The 19,595-nt window shown below is 35.2% G+C and overlaps 1 protein-coding gene across 6 annotated transcripts in view; it reads left to right on the top strand.

Moving 5' to 3' along the window:
• RPS6KA6 (ribosomal protein S6 kinase A6) overlaps nt 1-19,595 on the top strand; it is a 140,054-nt gene that overhangs the window by 99,782 nt on the left and 20,677 nt on the right. For 4 of the 6 annotated variants that reach the window (XM_003936820.4, XM_074392000.1, XM_010347337.2 and 1 more), the window contains 2 exons: nt 2,388-2,464; nt 4,013-4,130. In XM_003936820.4, coding sequence (XP_003936869.1) covers nt 2,388-2,464; nt 4,013-4,130 — 195 coding nt within the window. Of the gene's footprint in view, nt 1-2,387; nt 2,469-4,012; nt 4,131-10,594; nt 10,670-19,595 lie in introns of those variants that run through there. The other 2 variants (XM_074392001.1, XM_074392003.1) reach the window with 2 other exon arrangements.

Below are 19,595 nucleotides of genomic sequence, written 5' to 3'. Positions count from 1 at the left end.
TTCCCTATTTCACAGTGCATAAAGAGTTCTTTTTTGCTGAGAACCACACTGATTATTGCAATTTTAATTTAACAATAAGGAAATAATATTCTTTTAGTTTTTAAATCATGCATCAGTTTGATCAGCCTCTTAGGATTTATTAGGTAGATGTGCTTTTCTATTATACCTATGCTGCAAAGTGAATATATCTCTAAAATATTTTATTCTTTGTTAATGGCAATTCCACTCTGTTGTATTTTTCAACTAATATTATAAGCCTACTGAGGTTAAAGAATGTTCCTGAGTTAATGGAGCTTACAAAAAAGTTGAGGGATATTGTGTCTGCAGCTTTTTATAAACTAATTTTGAAGTTAACTCTATTGCTCTTTCTCTGGGCTGTCATATGGTTTGCCCCAAATGTTAATTGATTTGAGCAACAGGAATAAGGAGCTCTGTGTATGTTACTTTCTGCTGATTTGGGAAGCCAAATGAGACAGAGAGTTACGGCATTGATTATTTTAATTGTGACTTCTATCTTTGTATTTGATGCAAGTAAAAAGGTGTGAAACACACCCTCTGTACTTTCATTCTACCATTCTGCATTGTTTCTTTTACGATTATATGCTCACTTTTATAAGGGCATTGAGACTAGCTCTAGAAAAAAAAAAAAAAAAGTGAACTGTTTCTTCTTTACCTAAAACAGGTTTTTCATGTGTGGCCCTAATTAAGCAATGCGATGACACCTGCGTAAGTGTCTCCTCCTAACAAGGAAGGTTAGGAGTATATGTACCTACAGCTGACTTGCTGATTAACTTTCACCTGTCCAACTCATTTCTAAGCAATGGCCCTCAACCTTAGCTATACGTTGAATCATTTGGGAAGCTTTAAAAAGCTTCATAAGGGAATCAGGGAAAATATGGTGATGCCTGGAACTGTAAGATGTGATGAGAAAAATAAAGAGATAAGGGAATAAAATCAGTAGAAGAGTATGCCAACTTAATGTTTACCATGATGTGAGTGGTTTAGCTATACCTTTTTATTTGTTAAGTATTTTATAGTTCCCTACTTGTATGATTTCCTTAAAACAATTATGTATTTTGATATGTTCTTTACCCTCTTTTGTACATTTGTTTATTTTTATAAATAGACTAGGAAAAAAACACATTTCAAATTTTAAGTTAGTTACATACTCATTACTCATGTTTGGCAGTTGTCAAAGCCAAACATTAATATTTTTAGCCTTTTATAGATGAGAAGTTCATGCTTGTGGTTATATAATACCCTGCCTTAATGCATTAATAACATTTCTATTTTATTCCTATGCCTAGGGGCTTTAGCAGTGGGCTTGTTTTTCTGAATCAAAAGAAAATGGCCTCGTTTCATCTCTTTATTTTTCTAACGAACTCTATTAACTTTGTAGCTAAATCTCACATGAATACGTAACAAACATATTACTTGATTTTTATTAACACTGGCCTCAAAAAGCAGCTTCCTAAATTGTTGTATGAAAAACTAATAAAACATTCAGTATATATTAAATGTGTACTTGTGGTCTAGACATATATTGCTCTTTTCAAGGCATTGGCCTTGTATGGTAAAATATAAATTGATTCTGCTTCTGTGAGATCATATATTATCTTGCCATATCTTGTATAGTAAAGAGGCAGTTATAGATATTAAAAACACAGGCTTTATTAAGATTTCCTGTTCTACTACTTATTAGTTTTGTAATGTTGGGTAAGTTACTTAATATTCACTTTAGTTTCCTCATCTTCAAAATTGGAATATTATCTACCTTATAGAATCAGTGACAGAATTAAAAGCCTCAGTACTGTGTATAGTATACATTAAAATCTCTGTGCATACTAATCTTAAGTTTAGATTTCTCTATATTTGGTTTCCTAAGAGGAGGAGAGAAAGCTCATTGAGGTATTAGGGATTATGTCTTTACTACAAGTGCATAAAATGTTTGAAGTTTTTATATTATGAACTTTTATGAGATTATTAGAAGTAAAACAAATTCTTTTTTTTTTTTTTTTTTTTTTTTTTTTGAGACCGAGTTTTGCTCTTGTTACCCAGGCTGGAGTGCAATGGCACGATCTCGGCTCACTGCAACCTCTGCCTCCTGGGTTCAGGCAATTCTCCTGCCTCAGCCTCCTGAGTAGCTGGGATTACAGGCATGTGCCACCATGCCCAGCTAATTTTTTTGTATTTTTAGTAGAGACGGGGTTTCACCATGTTGACCAGGATGGTCTCGATCTCTTGACCTCGTGATCCACCCGCCTCGGCCTCCCAAAGTGCTGGGATTACAGGCTTGAGCCACCGCGCCCGGTGAAATAAAACAAATTCTTTGGGAGAAAATTTTGTTCATATCGAGTAACACCATATAATGAATATTTCTTTCTTAGGTTCTTATGCAACAGGGATATGATGCTGCTTGTGATATTTGGAGTTTAGGAGTCCTTTTTTACACAATGTTGGCTGGGTAAGAAACTTACATATTCAAAAGCATTAATGTTGTTATTTGAATTTCATCTGTATATATTCATCTAGAAATGGAATAGATGAAAATATCTTTAAGAAAAATGCCATTTACATTTCAAAATATTAATACTTTTACTTTTAAAATTAAAAAAACATAAAGCAAGATGTATAATAAGGCAATGTTAAGATATAATAATTTTGAAAGGCAGTTGTCAACCAGAACTAAAACTTTTAGAAATAAATTGCATTTCTATTTTGATCTTGAAAATATTTAATCATAAAATAATTGCATATTTCACCAACAACTTGCCCACTGAGCTTGTTGACATTGAGTTGATTTTTTAAAAATTTATTTATTATACTTTAAGTTCTGGGGTACAAGTGTGGATCCTGAAGGTTTGTTACATAGGTATACACATGCCATGGTGGTAGTTTGCTGCATGGCATGTATATACCTATGTACCATAACTATTTTGGCACTAGAGATTTAGTAAGATTGTGCAAATCTAAATAGTACCAACACTAAACTGCAGAGACACACACAGCTATCGTCCTTTGAAAGGATAAAGAAAAGCTCAAAACAAATGTAAAACAATTGGACTATGTTAATGTTGATACTTTACAAATAGTAAAAGTAGTATTTTGCTCTTAATATTGAGTAGTACTTTTATTTAGAAGTGAACACTTATGGCTGTAGAAATTGTTCTAAGAGAGTTGTGATAGAGAAAATGGCCAAGTTTAGCAAGTAATTATAGAGTACTTAGACATACTATTTTAAAGAGTGCATTTAGTAAAACTTAAATATGCTTGATATACCAAGAGCTCTGTAAATGTGTGATAAAAATGTTGACTCTAAATTGTTTAATGGCTTGGTGATAATTACATATGTCAGTGTATTTCATATACATTTAGATATTACAAATTTATGCAAAATATTATAGACCACAGTAAAGACTGAAGTTAAGGTAGCTAAAGTTTGCATATTAAATGCAATTAATCTGTATGATTGATCTACATAATAAATGTAATGGCTATATAATTTTATGTTGATATAAATATTTAACCAAGTTTTCATAAATATTAATAAATGTATTGATAACCATTTCCACTGACATTAATGATGAAATGTTAATGAATAAATCAAAACAAGGCAGTAAATGCATTATGAATATATGAAATTAACATTTTCTTCATACTAGGTGTATTTATTTGCTAACCTATGCCTGGAATAATAGAAAACATGTATTTTTTAGTGTTATCTAGTTTTAAGACTGAAGCTTTATATGAAAAGCCACCTTTATTTTATTTTACATTGATTAGCTGATCAAAGATGAAAAACTATTGATGTAGGCAAGATTCTCTGTTTTATTAAAGAATTTATTAGGGTTAAATATATGCTTTGAAATATAAAATTTGACATTAACAGCAAAAGTAAATGCAAGATGATAGTCTTACTGAAGTAAATATTTGCATGTAGTAAATATTTGTATCTCTTTCATTATTGGATATGTTAGCCTGTAGTGTCTATTAAAATCTATTTTATTAATAGCTACACTCCATTTGCTAATGGCCCCAATGATACTCCTGAAGAGATATTGCTGCGTATAGGCAATGGAAAGTTCTCTTTGAGTGGTGGAAACTGGGACAATATTTCAGACGGAGCAAAGGTATAAATTATAATATGTTTTCTTTTGTTGCATTTATATTAAATTGCTGAAATCCTTAAGTGATAGCTTAGTGTTTATTTGCGGAGTATCTAATGGTGTCATATGTAACTTTTGTTTTTATTTAAAACATCTATGAGTGAATTGAACAAGGTACAAAAGATAAATTTTTATTTTGTCATGTTTCTGGGCCACCCTTCTTTCTGATCAATTTATGTATGCACAAGGAATAGTTCCTGTATTAACCAAAACCAAAAATTTAAATTTGTGGAACAGTATATATTTAAATCCAATTAAAGTTTATTTCTAGATTTACCATATATGTCCATCTCATTTTCTTTTAGCACATAAATTGACTTGATTATGTAGGCAATTTTTATAATCCTAACTTATCCTTAGAGAATGAATGTACTATGTATCTGTAGCACCTGGATATTCATTACTGATGGCTTAGAGTGGTCTAATAGAAATATGATGCAATGCAAATACTTATTTTAAAATTTCTAGTAGCCACATTAAAATGTTTTTAAGTAAAATTAAATTTAATAATATATGTTGTTTGATCTGATATATCCAAAATATTAAACAACTAATCAATATAAAAGTATTAGATATTCTATATTTTTTCATATTGAGTCCTCAAAATATAGTGTGTATTTTATACTTATAGCCATGTGAATATGAACTACCCACATTTTATGTACTTAATAACCACATGTGTCTAGTAGCTGTCATATTAGTGATGTTTCAGCATAATTGGCCTTATTTATTTTGGGAAAAAAATAGTTGATCCAGGCTTGAAAACTCATTTCTTACATTTAAAATTTTTAAATTTTAAGTTTTAAAATGAAAACTCAACACTTGTCACCATGTGGCTTATAGCCCCCTAACGTTTTTATGCTACAATTTGAAATAGAACACATTTTATGGCAAAAGTAATTGCTTATAGTTAATATGTGCTAATTATCTCAAGAGTACTAGCCAATTTGTACCAGTTTGTAGAATACATTGCAAAGTAAGTCCAGCATCCTGATCATTGTCAGAATAATTAAACCAGGGATTTGTCATTAACTTTTAAACATTAGAAAAACAGACAAGGGATTGTGTTGGGATCTTAACCTTAGTACGAATATGCTTTGTGGTGTTGTAGAAGGAACATTATGCTAGATGATATAGGAAATGCAAAAATAAATATGATATTTAAGGCTCCCTAACTGTGAAGAACAAAAATGTACCCAAGTGAATATATGACCAGGCAGAAAGTGATAAGTGCTCTAATAAAGTACATACAAAATAGTAATGGGAGCACAGTAGAGGAAAGGAAGAAACAACAGATGCTGGTGAGGCTGTGGAAAAATAGGAATGCTTTTAAACTGTTGATGGGAGTGTAAACTAGTTCAACCATTGTAAAAAACAGTGTGGTGATTCCTCAAGGATCTAGAACCAGAAATACCAAGTCTCCAACTGATTGGGATACCAGAAAGAGATGGGGAGAATGAACCGAGATGAGGAGAATGAACTGAGTTGGAAAACACACTTCAGGATATTATCCAGTAGAATTTGTCCATCCTAGCAAGAAACACCAACATTCAAATTTAGGAGATCCAGAGAACCCAAGTAATATACTCCACTGGAAGATCAACCACAAGCCACATATCATCTGATTCTCTGAGGTTGAAATGAAAGATAAAATGTTAAGGGTACCCAGAGAGAAAAGACCAAGTCACCTACAAAAGAAAACTCATCAGACTAACAGAGAACCTCTCCATGGAAACCCTACAAGCCAAAAGAGCTTGAGCCCTAATATTTAACATTCTTAAAAAAAAGAATTTCCAACCCAGAATTTCACAAGCAAACAAGAAATAAGGTCTCTTTCAAATGAGTAAAGGAATTCATCACCACCAGGTCTTCCTTGCAAGAGCTCCTGAAGAAAGCACTAAATATGGAAAGGAAAAAACCAGTACCAGCTGCTACAAAAACACATTTAAATACAAAGACCAGTTACACTATGAATTAACCACATAAACAATATGCCAAATAACCAACTAGCATCATAATGACAATATCAAATTTACACATAACAATATTAACCTTAAATGTAAATAGAATAAATTCCTCAACTAAAAGACACAGAATAGCAAGCTGGATAGTCAAGACCCATTGGCATGCAGGCTTTAAAAGACCCATCTCATCTGCAAAGACACACATAGACTCAAAAGGATGGAGGAAAATAGAAAACAGAAAATAGAAAACAGAAAAAATCAGGGGTTGCAATCCTTGTTTCTGACAAATACATGTAACAAAACAAAACCAAAAACAAAGATAAAAGGCAAAGAAGGGCATTACAAAATTGATAAAGGTTTTAATTCAACAAAGAGTGCTAACGATCCTAAATATATATGCACCCAATACAGAAGCATCCAGAGTCATAAAGCAAGTTATTAGAGACCTTCAAAAAGACTTAGACTCCCACACAATAATAGTGGGAGACTTTATTATCCCTGTGACATGTTATACAGATTATCAAGGCAATTAACAGAAATATTTAGGACTTGAACTCAGCTCTGTATCAAGCAGACCTGATAGATATCTTTGGAACTCTTCTCCAAAAGACATCAGAATGTGGATTCTTTTTATTGCCAGGTGGCCTTTACTTTAAAATTGATCACACAATTGGAAGTAAGTACTCCTCAGGAAATGAAAAAAAAAAAAAAACCTGAAATCATAACAAACAGTCCTCAGACCACAGCACAATCAAATTAGAACTCAAGATTAAGAAATTCACTCAAAACCACACAACTACATGGAAATTGAACAATTGAACAGCTCTTGAATGACTCCAGGATAAGTGATGAAATTAAGGCAAAAATCAAGAAGTTCTTTGAAACTAGTGAGAACAGAGACAATGTGCTGGAATCTCTGAGACTCAGCTAAAACAGTGTTGAGTGAAATTTATAGTACGGAATGTCCACATCAAAAGGCTGAAAAGAGCTCAAATTAACAACCTAACATCACAAGAGAAAGAACTACAGAACCAAGAGCAAACACAAAGCTAGGTGAATACATGAAATAACCAAATCAGAGCAGAACTAAAGGATATAGAGACATGAAACCCTCAACAAAACCAGGGGCTGATTTTTTGAAAATAAAATAAATAAACCACTTGCTAGATGGAAGAGAAAAGAATCAAATAGCCAATAGACACAATCAGAAATGATAAGGGGGACATCCCACTGACCCCACAGAAATAACAGTCATCAGAGAATATTATAAACATCTCTGTGTACATAAACTAGAATATCTAGAAAAATGGATAAATTCCTGGAACATACATTGTCCCATGACAACCAGGAAGAAATTGAATCCCTAATAGACCAGTAATAGCCTACCAACCAAAAACAAGCCCAGGACCAAATGGATTCACGACTGAATTCTACCAGAGGTACAAGGAAGAGCTGGTGCCATTTCTACTGAAACTATTCCATAAAATTGAAAAGGAGAGGCTCCTCCCTATCTCATTTTATGAGGCTAGATTCATCCTGATACCAAAACCTGGGAGAGGTATAATAACAACAAATAACTTCAATTCAGTCTCCCTGGTGAACATCAACAAAAAAATCCCTCAGTAAAAACTGGTAAACTCAATTCACCAGCACATCAAAAAGCTTATCGACCACAATCAAGTTGGTTTCATCCCCATATGCAAATCAATAAATGTGATTTATCACAGAAACAGAAATAAAGACAAAAACCACATGATAATCTCAATAGATGCAGAAAAGGTATTTGATAAAATTCAACATTCTTCATGTTAAAAACTCTCAGTAAGCTGGATACTGAAGGAGCATGCCACAAAATAATAAGAGAATACTATGAGAAACCTACAGCCAATATCATGTTGAATGGAAAAAAGCTGGAAGTATTCCACTTGAAAATAAACACAAGACAAAGATGCTCTCTCTCACTACTCTTATTCCACATATTATTGGAAGTTCTGGCCGGAGCAGTCAGGCAAGAGGACAAAATAAATGGTACTAAATAGGAAGAGAAGAAGTCAAATTTTCTTTCTTTGCAGATGACTTGATCCTATATGTAGAAAACCCCATAATCTCAGCCCAAAAGCTTCTTAAGCTGATAAACAACTTAAGCAAATCTCAGGATACAAAATCATTTTACAAAAATTGCTAGCATTTCTATACTCCAACAACGGGCATGCAGAGGGACTAATCATAAGTGAACTCCCATTTACAATTGTTACAAAAAGCATAAAATACCTAGGAATACAGCTAACAAGGGAAGTGAAGGAACACTTCAAGGAGAACTACAAGCCACTGCACAAGGAATTTAGAGAAGACACAAACAAATGGAAAAACATTCCATGCTCATTGATAGGAAGAATCAATATTGTGAAAATGGCCATACTGACCAAAGCAATTAATAGATTCGAGGGTATTCTCATTAAACTACCATTAACATTCTTCACAGAATTAGAAGAAACTATTTAAAAATTTATATGGAACCAAAAAAGAGCCCAAATATCTAAGACAGTCCTAAGCAAAAAGGAACAAAACTGGAGGCATCACACTACTCGACTTCAAACTGTACTACAAAGGTACAGTAACCAAAACATCATGGTACTTGTACAAAAACGGACCCATAGACCAATGGAGCTGAATAGAGAACTCAGAAGTAAGACTGCGCATCTACAACTATCCGATCTTTGACAAACCTAACAAAAACAAGCAATAGGGAAAGGATTCCCTGTTTAATAAATGGTGCTGGGGAACTGGCTAACCATGTGCAGAAAATTGAAACTGGACCCCTTCCTTACACCTTATATAGAAAATAACTCTAGATTGAATAAATACTTAAATGTTAAACCCAAAACTATAAACACCCTATAAGAAAATCTGGGAATTACCATTTACAACATAGAAATGGGCAAAGATTTCATGACAGAAACACCAAAAACAATTGCATCAAAAGCAAAGTAATAACAAATGGGATATAATTAAGCTAAAGCACTTCTGTACAACAAAAGAAACTATCATCAGAGTGAACAGAGAGACTACAGAATGGGAGAACATTTTTTCAATCTATCCATCTGACAAATGTCTAGCATTTACAATCAACAAGGAACTTAAATTTACCAGAAAACAAAACAAACAAACAAACAAACAAACAAACAAAAACATTAAAAAGTGGGCAAAGGACAAGAACAGACACTTCTCAAAAGAAGATATTTATGTAGCCAGAAATATAGGAAAAACTCAACGTCACTGATTATTAGAGAAATGCTAATCAAAACCACAATGAGATACCATCTCATACCAGTTAGAATGGCAATTATTAAAAAGTCAAGAAACCACAATTGCTGGCAAGGCTGTGCAGAAATAGGAACAATTTTACATTGTTGGTTGGAATGTAAATTATTTCAGCCATTGTGGAAGACAGTGTGGTAATTCCTCAAAGACCTAGAACCAGAAATACCATTTGACCCAGCAATCCCATTACTGGGCATACACCTAAGGGAATATAAATAATTCTCATAAAGGTACATGTAGGCATATGTTCATTGCAGCACTATTCATAATAGCAAAGTCATGGAATCATTCCACATGCCCATCAATGATGAACTGGATAAAGAAAATGTGGTACATAAATACCATAGAATATTACGCAGCCATAAGAAGGATGTTCTTTGCAGGGACATGTATGTAGCTGGAAGCCATTATTTTCAGCAAACTAATGCACGAACAGAAAGCCAGACACTATGCGTTCTTACTTAACAGGGAGCTGAACAATAAGAACACATGGAAACATGTTGGGGAACAACATACACTGGGACCTGTTGAGGGGATCAGGGAGGGAGAGCCTCAGAATAAATAGCTAATGCATGCTGTGCTTAAAACCTAGGTGATGGGTTAATCTGTGCAGCAAACCACCATGGCAGACGTTTACCTATGTAACAAAACTCCACATCATGTACATGTACCCCATAACTTAAAATTTGAGAAAAAACAAAAATAGATCAACAGAACAGAAATAAAGTCAAGAAATGGAACAAATTAAAAAAAATTGAAGTCCAGGATAGATTAAATTAATAATTTTTGGTAATAATGGTTTTCTTCCAATTAGGTCGTCTTACTAAATGTCTAACTGATTATATGTAAGTGATCATTTTTGTCATAGCTCAGTATATTTCTTTTTTAACTGGCTAGCACTAACATCTATATCAAAAAAATGAAAAATTATTCATATGAAAGTGAAAAATTTTTATAAAATGTGAGTACATTTTTCTTTTAGTTACTAAAAAAATCCAGTGAATATTATTTAATACTTAATATAATGGCACTTTCTCTTTCAATTCTCATTCATCTTCTGCTTTTCACTCTGTGAAGGAGAGCTTGTTACATAATATTGAGGGATGTTAAAAATAAATGTATTATTTACTTTTTTTTTTTGAGATGGTGTTTCACTCTTATTGCCCAGGCTGGAATGCAATGGTCTGATCTCAGCTCGCTGCGACCTCCGTCTTCCAGGTTTGAGCCATTCTCCTGTCTCAACCTCCCAAGTAGCTCGGATACAGGGATGCACCAATATGTCTGGCTAATTTTTTTGTATTTAGCAAAGACAGGGTTTCACCATGTTAGTCAGGCTGGTTGCAGACTCCTGACCTCAGGTGATCCACCAGCCTCAGCCTCACAGAGTGTTGGGATTACAGGTGTGTGCCACTGCGCCCAGCCATACTATTAAAACTACTTTCGGTTCCATTAAAGAAAGTAGCAAAATGTTGATACTTTTGCTATGAAGTCATTTGATGACTTCAACATATTTTTAGTAATATGTTTGAACTAATCAACATTCTGTTAACAATATCTTAGGAAACAGTGATTATAAAATTTTGTTTTGTATTTATGGTAGGGCCATATTTACTACATTTTCATTTTGAGCTACACATCAGAAGAATCCACTTTGCTTTTGTTAATCTGTCTTTGTTTCCAAATGTAAATTGACCATCTTTTAAGTTAATGTACCTGTAGAATATTTTCAAATATACCTTAGTCATATATAACTTAGCTGAATTTTACTCCATGAATAATTATATACCTTTTGCTTTAACAAAATTAACCTTGTATCACAGTTTGCCTGGGACAGTCCTGGTTTATGCCTTTTGCTCTTAAGTGTCCCTAATTGAATGACAAATTTTATGACCATCCTAGCATTAACTGAACTTAAGTTCATTTGGTGGATATATAATAAAATTTAACGTTTTATACTTCATCATGAAAAACTAATTTTTTGGGGGGAACAGGGATTTTTATATTTTCCAAGGATGCTGATTTAAGTCTACAAACGTGGAGCACAAACGTGTCTGTGTGATAATTATTACTTTAAAAAGAAAGTAATAATATATAAAGTTCAGGCATCATATTTGATTTTAATGGGGGAAGAATGAGAGCTGATATAGTTTAGCACTTAAGACCATGACTCAGGAGTCAGAGTGCCGAGATATTTAGCCTGGCTCTGTTCCTTATGAGTCATGTAAGCTGTGTGATCTTGGGAATTTTGGTTAAGCCCTGTACCTCAGTTTCCACTTCTGTAAAGTGAAGATAGTATAGTATATACCTCAGTGTTGTTAGAAAGATTAAACAGCTTATATGTATTATATAAACATGTATGTATATAAAAATAGACTGTATACGTGATACATACTAAGTGTTCAGAAAGTGTTAAGTGATATTAAAAATGTATAAAAGCACTCGGACAGACAATCAAATGTTACTTTTTCTATTTCTCATTAGCAATAGAGAGCCCTAGGAGTAAAATTAAGAGATAGCAATATGTGTTAATATTTGAAGAGACCCATCTCATAAAATTCTTCTTCATTCTCTCACTTCTATCACTGACTATACTTTTCAAGAATCCCTCAGAATCCCAGGCAAATAAGTAGAAAAGTTCAGATAAGGTTTAATGATGAAAAGAGAGGATTTTTTTGAAGACCCCCTATAATTCACTCTCTGTTTTTAATTATTATAAATTAAGCCAGGCATCCCCAAACTTTTTACACAGGGGGCTAGTTCACTGTCCCTCAGACTGTTGGAGGGCCGCCACATACTGTGCTCCTCACTGACCACCAATGAAAGAGGTGCTCCTTCCTGAAGTGCAGTGGGGGGGCCGGATAAATGGCCTCAGGGGACCACATGTGGCCCACGGGCCGTAGTTTGGGGATGCCTGCATTAAGCTCTGGGATACCTGTGCAGAACATGCAGATTTGTTACATAGCTATACACATGCCAAGGTGGTTTGCTGCACCCATCAAACTGTCATCTACATTAGATATTTCCCCTAATACTACTCCTCCCCTAGCACCCCAACCCCCGATAGACACAGATATGTGATGTTCCCTTCCCTGTGTCCATGTGTTCTCATTGTTCAACTCCCACTTATGAGTAAGAACATGCAGAGTTTGGTTTTCTGAGTTTGCTGAGAATTATAGTTTCCAGCTTCATCCATGTCCCTGAAAAGGACATGAACTCATCCTTTTTTATGGCTACATAGTATTCCATAGTGTATATGTGTCACTTTTTCTTTATTCAGTCTATCATTGATGGGCATTTCGGTTGGTTCCAAGGCTTTGCTATTGTGAACAATGCTGCAATAAACATATGCGTCCATTTGTCTTTGTAGTAGAATTATTTATGATCCTTTGGGTATATACTCAGTAATAGGGTTGCTGGGTCAAATGGTATTTCTGGCTCTACATACTTGAGGAATTGCCAAACTGTCTTCCACAATGGTTGAACTAATTTACACTCCCCAACAGTGTAAAAGTGTTCTGTTTCTCCACATCCCCTTCAGCATCTGTTTTTTCTTGACATTTTAATGATTGCCACTCTAACTGGCGTGAGATGGTTTCTCATTGTCGTTTCCATTTGCATTTCTCTAGTGACCAGTGATTAGCTTTTTAAAATATATTTGTTGGCTGCATAAATGTCTTCTTTTGAGAAGTATCTGTTCATATCTTTTACCCACTTTTTGATGGGGTTGTTTTCTTTTATTGTAAATTTGTTAACGTTTCTTGTAGTTTCTCAATATTAGCCCTTTGTCAGATAGATAAATTGGAAAAATTTTCTCCCATTCTGCAGTTTGCCGGTTCACTCTGATGATAGTTTCTTTTGCTGTGCAGAAGCTCTTTAGTTTAATTAGATCCCATTTGTCCATTGTGTCTTTTGTTCCCATTGCTTTTGGTGTTTTAGTCATGGAGTCTTTGCCCATGCCTACATCATGAATGGTATTGCCTAGGTTTTCTTCTAGGGTTTTCATGGTTTTAGGTCTTACATTTAAGTCTTTCATCCATCTTGAGTTAATTTTTGTATAAAGTGAGAGGAAGGGATTCAGTTTCAGTTTACTGCGTATAGCTAGCCAGTTTTCCCAAAACCATTTATTAAATGGGGAATTATTTCCCCATTGCTTGTTTTTGACAGGTTTGTCAAAAATCAGGTAGTTGTAGATGTGTGGCATTATTTCTGAGGCCTCTGTTCCATTCCATTGGTCTATATCTCTTTTTTTATACCAGTACCATGCTGTTTTGGTTACTGTAGCCTTGTAGTATAGTTTGAAGTCTGGTAGCATGATGCCTCCAGTTTTGTTCTTTTTGCTTATGTGCTATTTTTGGTTCCATGTGAAATTTAAAGTAGTTTTTTTTTTTTTTTTTAATCTAATTCTGGGAATTAAGTAAATGATAGCTTGATGGGGATAGCATGGAATCTGTAAATTGCTTTGGACAGTATGGCCATTTTCACAATACTGATTTCTCTTATCCATGAGCATTGATTGTTTTTCCATTTGTTTGTCTATCCTCTCTTATTTCCTTGAGCTGTGGTTTGTAGTTCTCCTTGGAAAGTTCCTTCACGTCCCTTGCAAGTTTTATTTATGGGTATTTTATTCTTTTTGTAGCAATTGTGAATGAGAGTTTACTCATTATTTGGCTCTCTGTCTGTTATTGGTGTATAGGAATGTTTGTGATTTTTGCACATTGATTATGTATCCTGAGACTTTGATGAAATTGCTTATCAGCTTAAGGAGTTTTTAGGCTGAGATGATGGGGTTTTCTAAATATAAAAGTATGTCATATGTGAACAGAGACAATTTGTCTTCCTCTCTTTCTGTTTGAATACCCTTTATTTATTTATTTATTTATTTTTCTCTTGCTTAGTTGCCCTGGACAGAATTTCCAAAACTGTGTTGAATAGGAGTGGTGAGAAAAGAAATCTTTGTCTTGTGCTGGTATTCAAAGGGAATGCTTCCAGCTTTTTCCCATTCAGTAGGATATTTGCTATGGGTTTGTCATAAATAGCTCTATTTTGAGATATCTTCCATCAATACCTGGTTTATTGAGACTTTTTAATGTGAAGTGGTGTTGAATTTTATCCAAGGCCTTTTCTGGTATCTATTAAGATAATCATGTGGCTTTTGTCATCGGTTCTGTTTATGTGATGAATTACATTTATTGATCTGTGTATGTTAAACCAGTCTTGCATCCCTGGGATGAAGCTGACTTAATTCTGGTGAATAAGCTTTTTGATGTGCTGCTGAATTTGGTTTGCCAGTATTTTATTGAGGATTTTTGCATTTATATTCATCAGGGATATTGAACTGAGATATCCTTTTTTTCTTGTGTCTCTGCCAGGTTTTGGTATCAGGATGATGCTGGCCTCATAAAATGAGTTAGGGAGGAGTCTCACTTTTTCTGTTTTTGGAATACTTTCAGAAGTAATGGCACCAGCTCCTCTTTGTACTTCCAGTAGAATTTGGCTGTGAATTCATCTTGTCCTGGACGTTTTTTGGTTGATAGGCTCTTAATTACTGCCTTAATTTCAGAACGTTTTATTGGTCTATTCAGGGATTCAACTTCTTTCTGGTTTAGTCGTGGGAGAGTACGTTTCCAGGAATTTGTCCATTTCTTCTAGATTTTCTAGTTTATTTGCAAGAGGTGTTTATAGTATTCTCTGGTGGTAGTTTGTATTTCTGTGAAATCAGTGGTGATCTTCCCTTTATCGTTTTTATTGTCTCTATTTGATTCTTCTCTATTTTTTCTCTTTAATAGTCTGGCTAGCGGTCTATCTATTTTGTTAATATTTTCAAAATTACAGCTCCTGGGTTATTGATTTCTTTGAAGGGTTTTTTTGTGTCTGTCTCCTTTAGTTCTGCTCATATCTTAGTTATTTCTTGTCTTCTGCTAGCTTTTGAATTTGTTTGCTCTTGCTTCTCTAGTTCTTTTAATTGCGAGGTTAGGGTGTCGATTTTAGATGTTTTCTGCTTTCTCCTGTGGGCATTTAGTGCTGTAAATTTTTTTCTAACCCTGCTTTAGCTGTGTCCCATACATTCTGATACATTGTGTCTTTGTTCTCATTAGTTTCAAAGAACTTATTTATTTCTGCCTTCATTTCATTACTTACCCATTAGTCATTCAGTAGCAGATTGTTCAGTTTTCATATAGTTGTGCGGTTTGGAGTGAGTTTCTTAATCCTAAATTCTAATTTCATTGCACTGTGGTCTGAGAGACTGTTAACGATTTCTGTTCTTTTGCATTTGCTGAGGAGTGTCTTACTACCAATTATGTGGTCAATTTTAAAATAAGTGCAATGTGGTGCTGAGAAGAATGTATATTCTGTAGATTTTGGGGTTTAGAGTTCTGTAGATTTCTATTAGGTCCACTTGGTCCACATCTGAGGTCAAGTCCTGAATATCTTTGTTAGTTTGCTGTCTCGTTGATCTAATATTGACAGTTGGGTGTTAAAGTCTCCCACTATTATTGTGTGGGAGTCTAAGTCTCTTTATAAGTTTCTAAGGATTTCCTTTATGAATCTGGGTGCTCCTGTATTGGGTGCATATATATTTAAGATAGTTAGCTCTTCTTGTTGCATTGATCCCTTTACCATTATGTAATGTTCTTCTTTTTCTTTTTTTTTATCTTTGTTGGTTGAAAGTCTGTTTTATCAGAGACTAAGATTGCAACCCCTGCTATTTTTTTAATTTTGTTTTTCTTTTGCTTTATAAATATTCTCTCATTCCTTTATTTTGAACCTATGTGTGTCTTTGTGTATGAGATGGGTCTCCTGAATACAGTACTGATGGATCTTGACTATCCAATTTGCCAGTCTGTGTCTTCTAATTGGGGCATTTAGCCCATTTACATTTAAGGTTAATATAGTGTGTGTGAATTTGATGCTGTCATTTTGATGCTAGCTGGTTATTTTGCCCATTAGTCAATGCAGTTTTTTTCATACTGTTGATGGTCTTTACACTTTGATATGTATTTGTTGTGGTTGATACCAGTTTTTCCTTTTCATATTTAGTACTTCTTTCAGGAGCTCTCATCACACAAGCTGGGTGGTGACAAAATCTCTCAGGATTTTCTTGTCTGTAAAGGATTTTATTTATTCTATGCTTATGAAACTCAGTTTGGCTGGATATTAAATTCTGAGTTGAAATTTCTTTTTTTTTAAGGATGTTGAATATTGGCCTTCACTGTGTTCTGGCTTGTAGGGTTTCTGCACAGAGATCTGCTGTTAGTGTGATGAGCTTCTTTTTGTGGATATCCTGACCTTTCTTTCTAGCTGCCCTTATCATTTTTTTCTTTCATTTCAACCTTGGTGAATCCGACAATTATGTGTCTTGGGGTTGCTCTTCTTAAGGAGTATCTTTGTGGTGTTCTCTATACTTCCTGAATTTGAATGTTAGTCTGTCTTCCAAATTTAGGGAAGTTCTCCTCCATAATATCCTTAGTAACTTTTTCCAGCTTGGTTCCATTCTCCCTGTCACTTTCAGGTACATTAATCAAACATAGGTTTGGTCTTTTCATGTAGTCCCATATTTCTTGAAGGCTTTGTTTATTCCTTTTAATTTTTTTTTCTCTCATCTTGTATTCATGTTTTATTTTATTGTTGATCTTCAATGTCTGATATCCTTTCTTCCAGCTGATCAGTTCAGCTATTGATACTTGTGTATGCTTTACAAAGTTTTTGTACTGTGTTTTTCAGCTCCATCAGGTTATTTCTGTTCTCTCAACTAGTTATTCTAGTTACCAATTCTTCTAATCTTTTTTTCAATGTTCTTAGCTTCCTTGCATGAGGTTAGAACATGCTCCTCTAACTCAGAGGAATTTGTTATTACCCATCTTCTGAAGCCCACTTCTGTCAATTTGTCAAACTAATTCTCCATCCAGTTTTATTCCCTTGTTGGTGAGGAGCTGTGATCCTTTGTAGGAATAGAGGCATTCTGGTTTTTTGTATGTTCGGCCTTTTTGCACTGGTTTTTCCTCATCTTCATGGATTTAACTACTTTTGGTCTTTGATCTTGGTGACCTTTGGATGGAGTTTTTGTGTGGGTGTCCTTTTTGTTGATGCTGTTGCTATTTCTTTATGTTTGTTAGTTTTTCTTGTAACAGTCAGGCCCCTCTGCTACAGGTCTGCTGCAGTTTTCTGGGGGTCCACTCCAGACCCTGTTTGCCTGAGTATCACCAGCAGAGGCTGAAGAACAGCAAAGATTGCTGCCTGTTTCTTCCTCTGGGAGCTTCGTCCTAGTGGGGCACCTACCAGATGCTAGCCAGGGCTCTCCTGCATGAGGTGTCTGTCAAACCCTGCTGGGAAGTGTCTCCCAGTCAGTAGGCATGGGGGTCAGGTACCCACTTGAGGAGGCAGTCTGTCCCTTAGTAGAGCTCAAGTGGTGTGCTGGGAGATCTGCTGCAGTCTTCAGAGGGCAGGCAGGGACATTTAAGTCTGCTGAAGCTGTACCCACAGCTGCCCCATTCACCAGGTGTTCTGTCCCAGGGAGATGGGAGTTTTATCTGTAAGTCCTTGACCAGGGCTGCTGCCTTTCTTTCAGAGATGGCCTGCCCAGAGAGGAGGAATCTAGAGAGACAGTCTGGCTATAGCAGCTTTGCAGAGCTGCAGTGGGCTCTGCCCAGTTCAGACTTCCCAGTGGCTTTGTTTACACCATCATGGGAAAACAGCCTATGCAACCTTCAGTAATGGTGGGTGACCAAGCTCCACCAAGCTCGAGTGTCCCAGGTCGACTTCAGACTGCAGTGCTCGCAGTTAGAATTTCAAGCCAGTGGATTTCAGCTTGCTGTGTGCTCCATGCCAGAGGGCTCTGCTGAGCTAGACCACCAGACCACTTGTCCCTTTGGCTTCACCCCTCTTTTCAGGGGAGTGAATGGTTCTGTCATGCTGGTGTTCCAGGTACCACTGGGATATGAAGGAAAACTCCTGCAGCTAGTTCAGTGTCTGCCCAAAAATAGCTTCACAGTTTTGTGCTTGAAACCCAGGAACCTGGTGGTTTAGGCACCTGAGGGGATCTCCTGGTCTGAGGGTTGCAAGGACTGTGGGAAAAGTGTAATATCTGGGCCGGAATGCATCATTTCTCATGGCTCAGTCCCTCACAGCCTCACTTGGCTAGCAGAGGGAGTTCCTGGACCGCTTGTGCTTCTCAGGTGAGGTGACTCCCCAACCCTCCGTGGGATGAACCCACAGTGTAACCAGTCCCAAGAAGCTGAGCCGGGTACCTCAGTTAGAAATGCAGAAATCACCCACCTTCTGCTTTTATCTCTCTGGGAGCTACAGACTGGAGCTCTTCCTATTTGGTTATCTTAGCAGCCCTCAGGAACTTAGTCTTATATGCTAGACCATTGTATTTTAAGCAACTATAGTGGGGTATAATTTATACAAAATGAAAAACCAGATAGTGGACATATCCATTACCAATATACATTTCCTCAAGCTGTTTTGTAATTCCCTCTCTCCTGACCTATATCTTCAATTTATAACTTTCCACCCCTCTCATTCTCTGGCACACACAAATGTGCTGTCTGACACTACATGTTTATATATTTTTGAAATGTTTATAAATTAGATTATAGGTCTACAGTCTTTTGATCTCTTTTATATATAATTATTTTGAAATTTATATATGTTGAAGTATAGCAATAGTTAATTCCTTTTCATTGCTGAATATTTCTTGATATGGATGCATCATTTTTTATCTGTTCACCTATTGATGGACATTATGTGTTGTTTCGTGTTGTTACCAATAAAGCTGCTATGAATATCTATGCTCAAGTGTTTTTATGTGTGCATATCTTTTTTTTTTTTTTTGTATAAATACTTAGGAGCAGAATGATTGAGTCATATGTTTAATGTTTTAAGAAACCACCCAGTTGTTTTTCAAATACCTGAATTATTTTACATTTTCACCAGTAGCATATGAAAATTTTAGTTCTTCCACATTCTTGACAACACTGGATTTTTTTTTTTTAATTAACTGTTTTAAAAGGCGTGTAATACTATTTGAAAGTAGTTTTAATTTACATTTCCCTAGTGACTACAGATGTTCAGCATTTTTAATGTGCTTATTTGCCATCCATTTATCTTTTCCTTTGCCTTTTTTACCGGGTTTTTGAGTGTT

The sequence above is a fragment of the Saimiri boliviensis genome, chromosome X (assembly GCF_048565385.1).
Source record: "Saimiri boliviensis isolate mSaiBol1 chromosome X, mSaiBol1.pri, whole genome shotgun sequence".
Lineage (NCBI taxonomy): Eukaryota > Metazoa > Chordata > Mammalia > Primates > Cebidae > Saimiri > Saimiri boliviensis.
The sequence above is the reverse complement of the archived record's forward strand: the minus strand, read 5'-3'. Positions and strand labels throughout refer to the sequence as shown.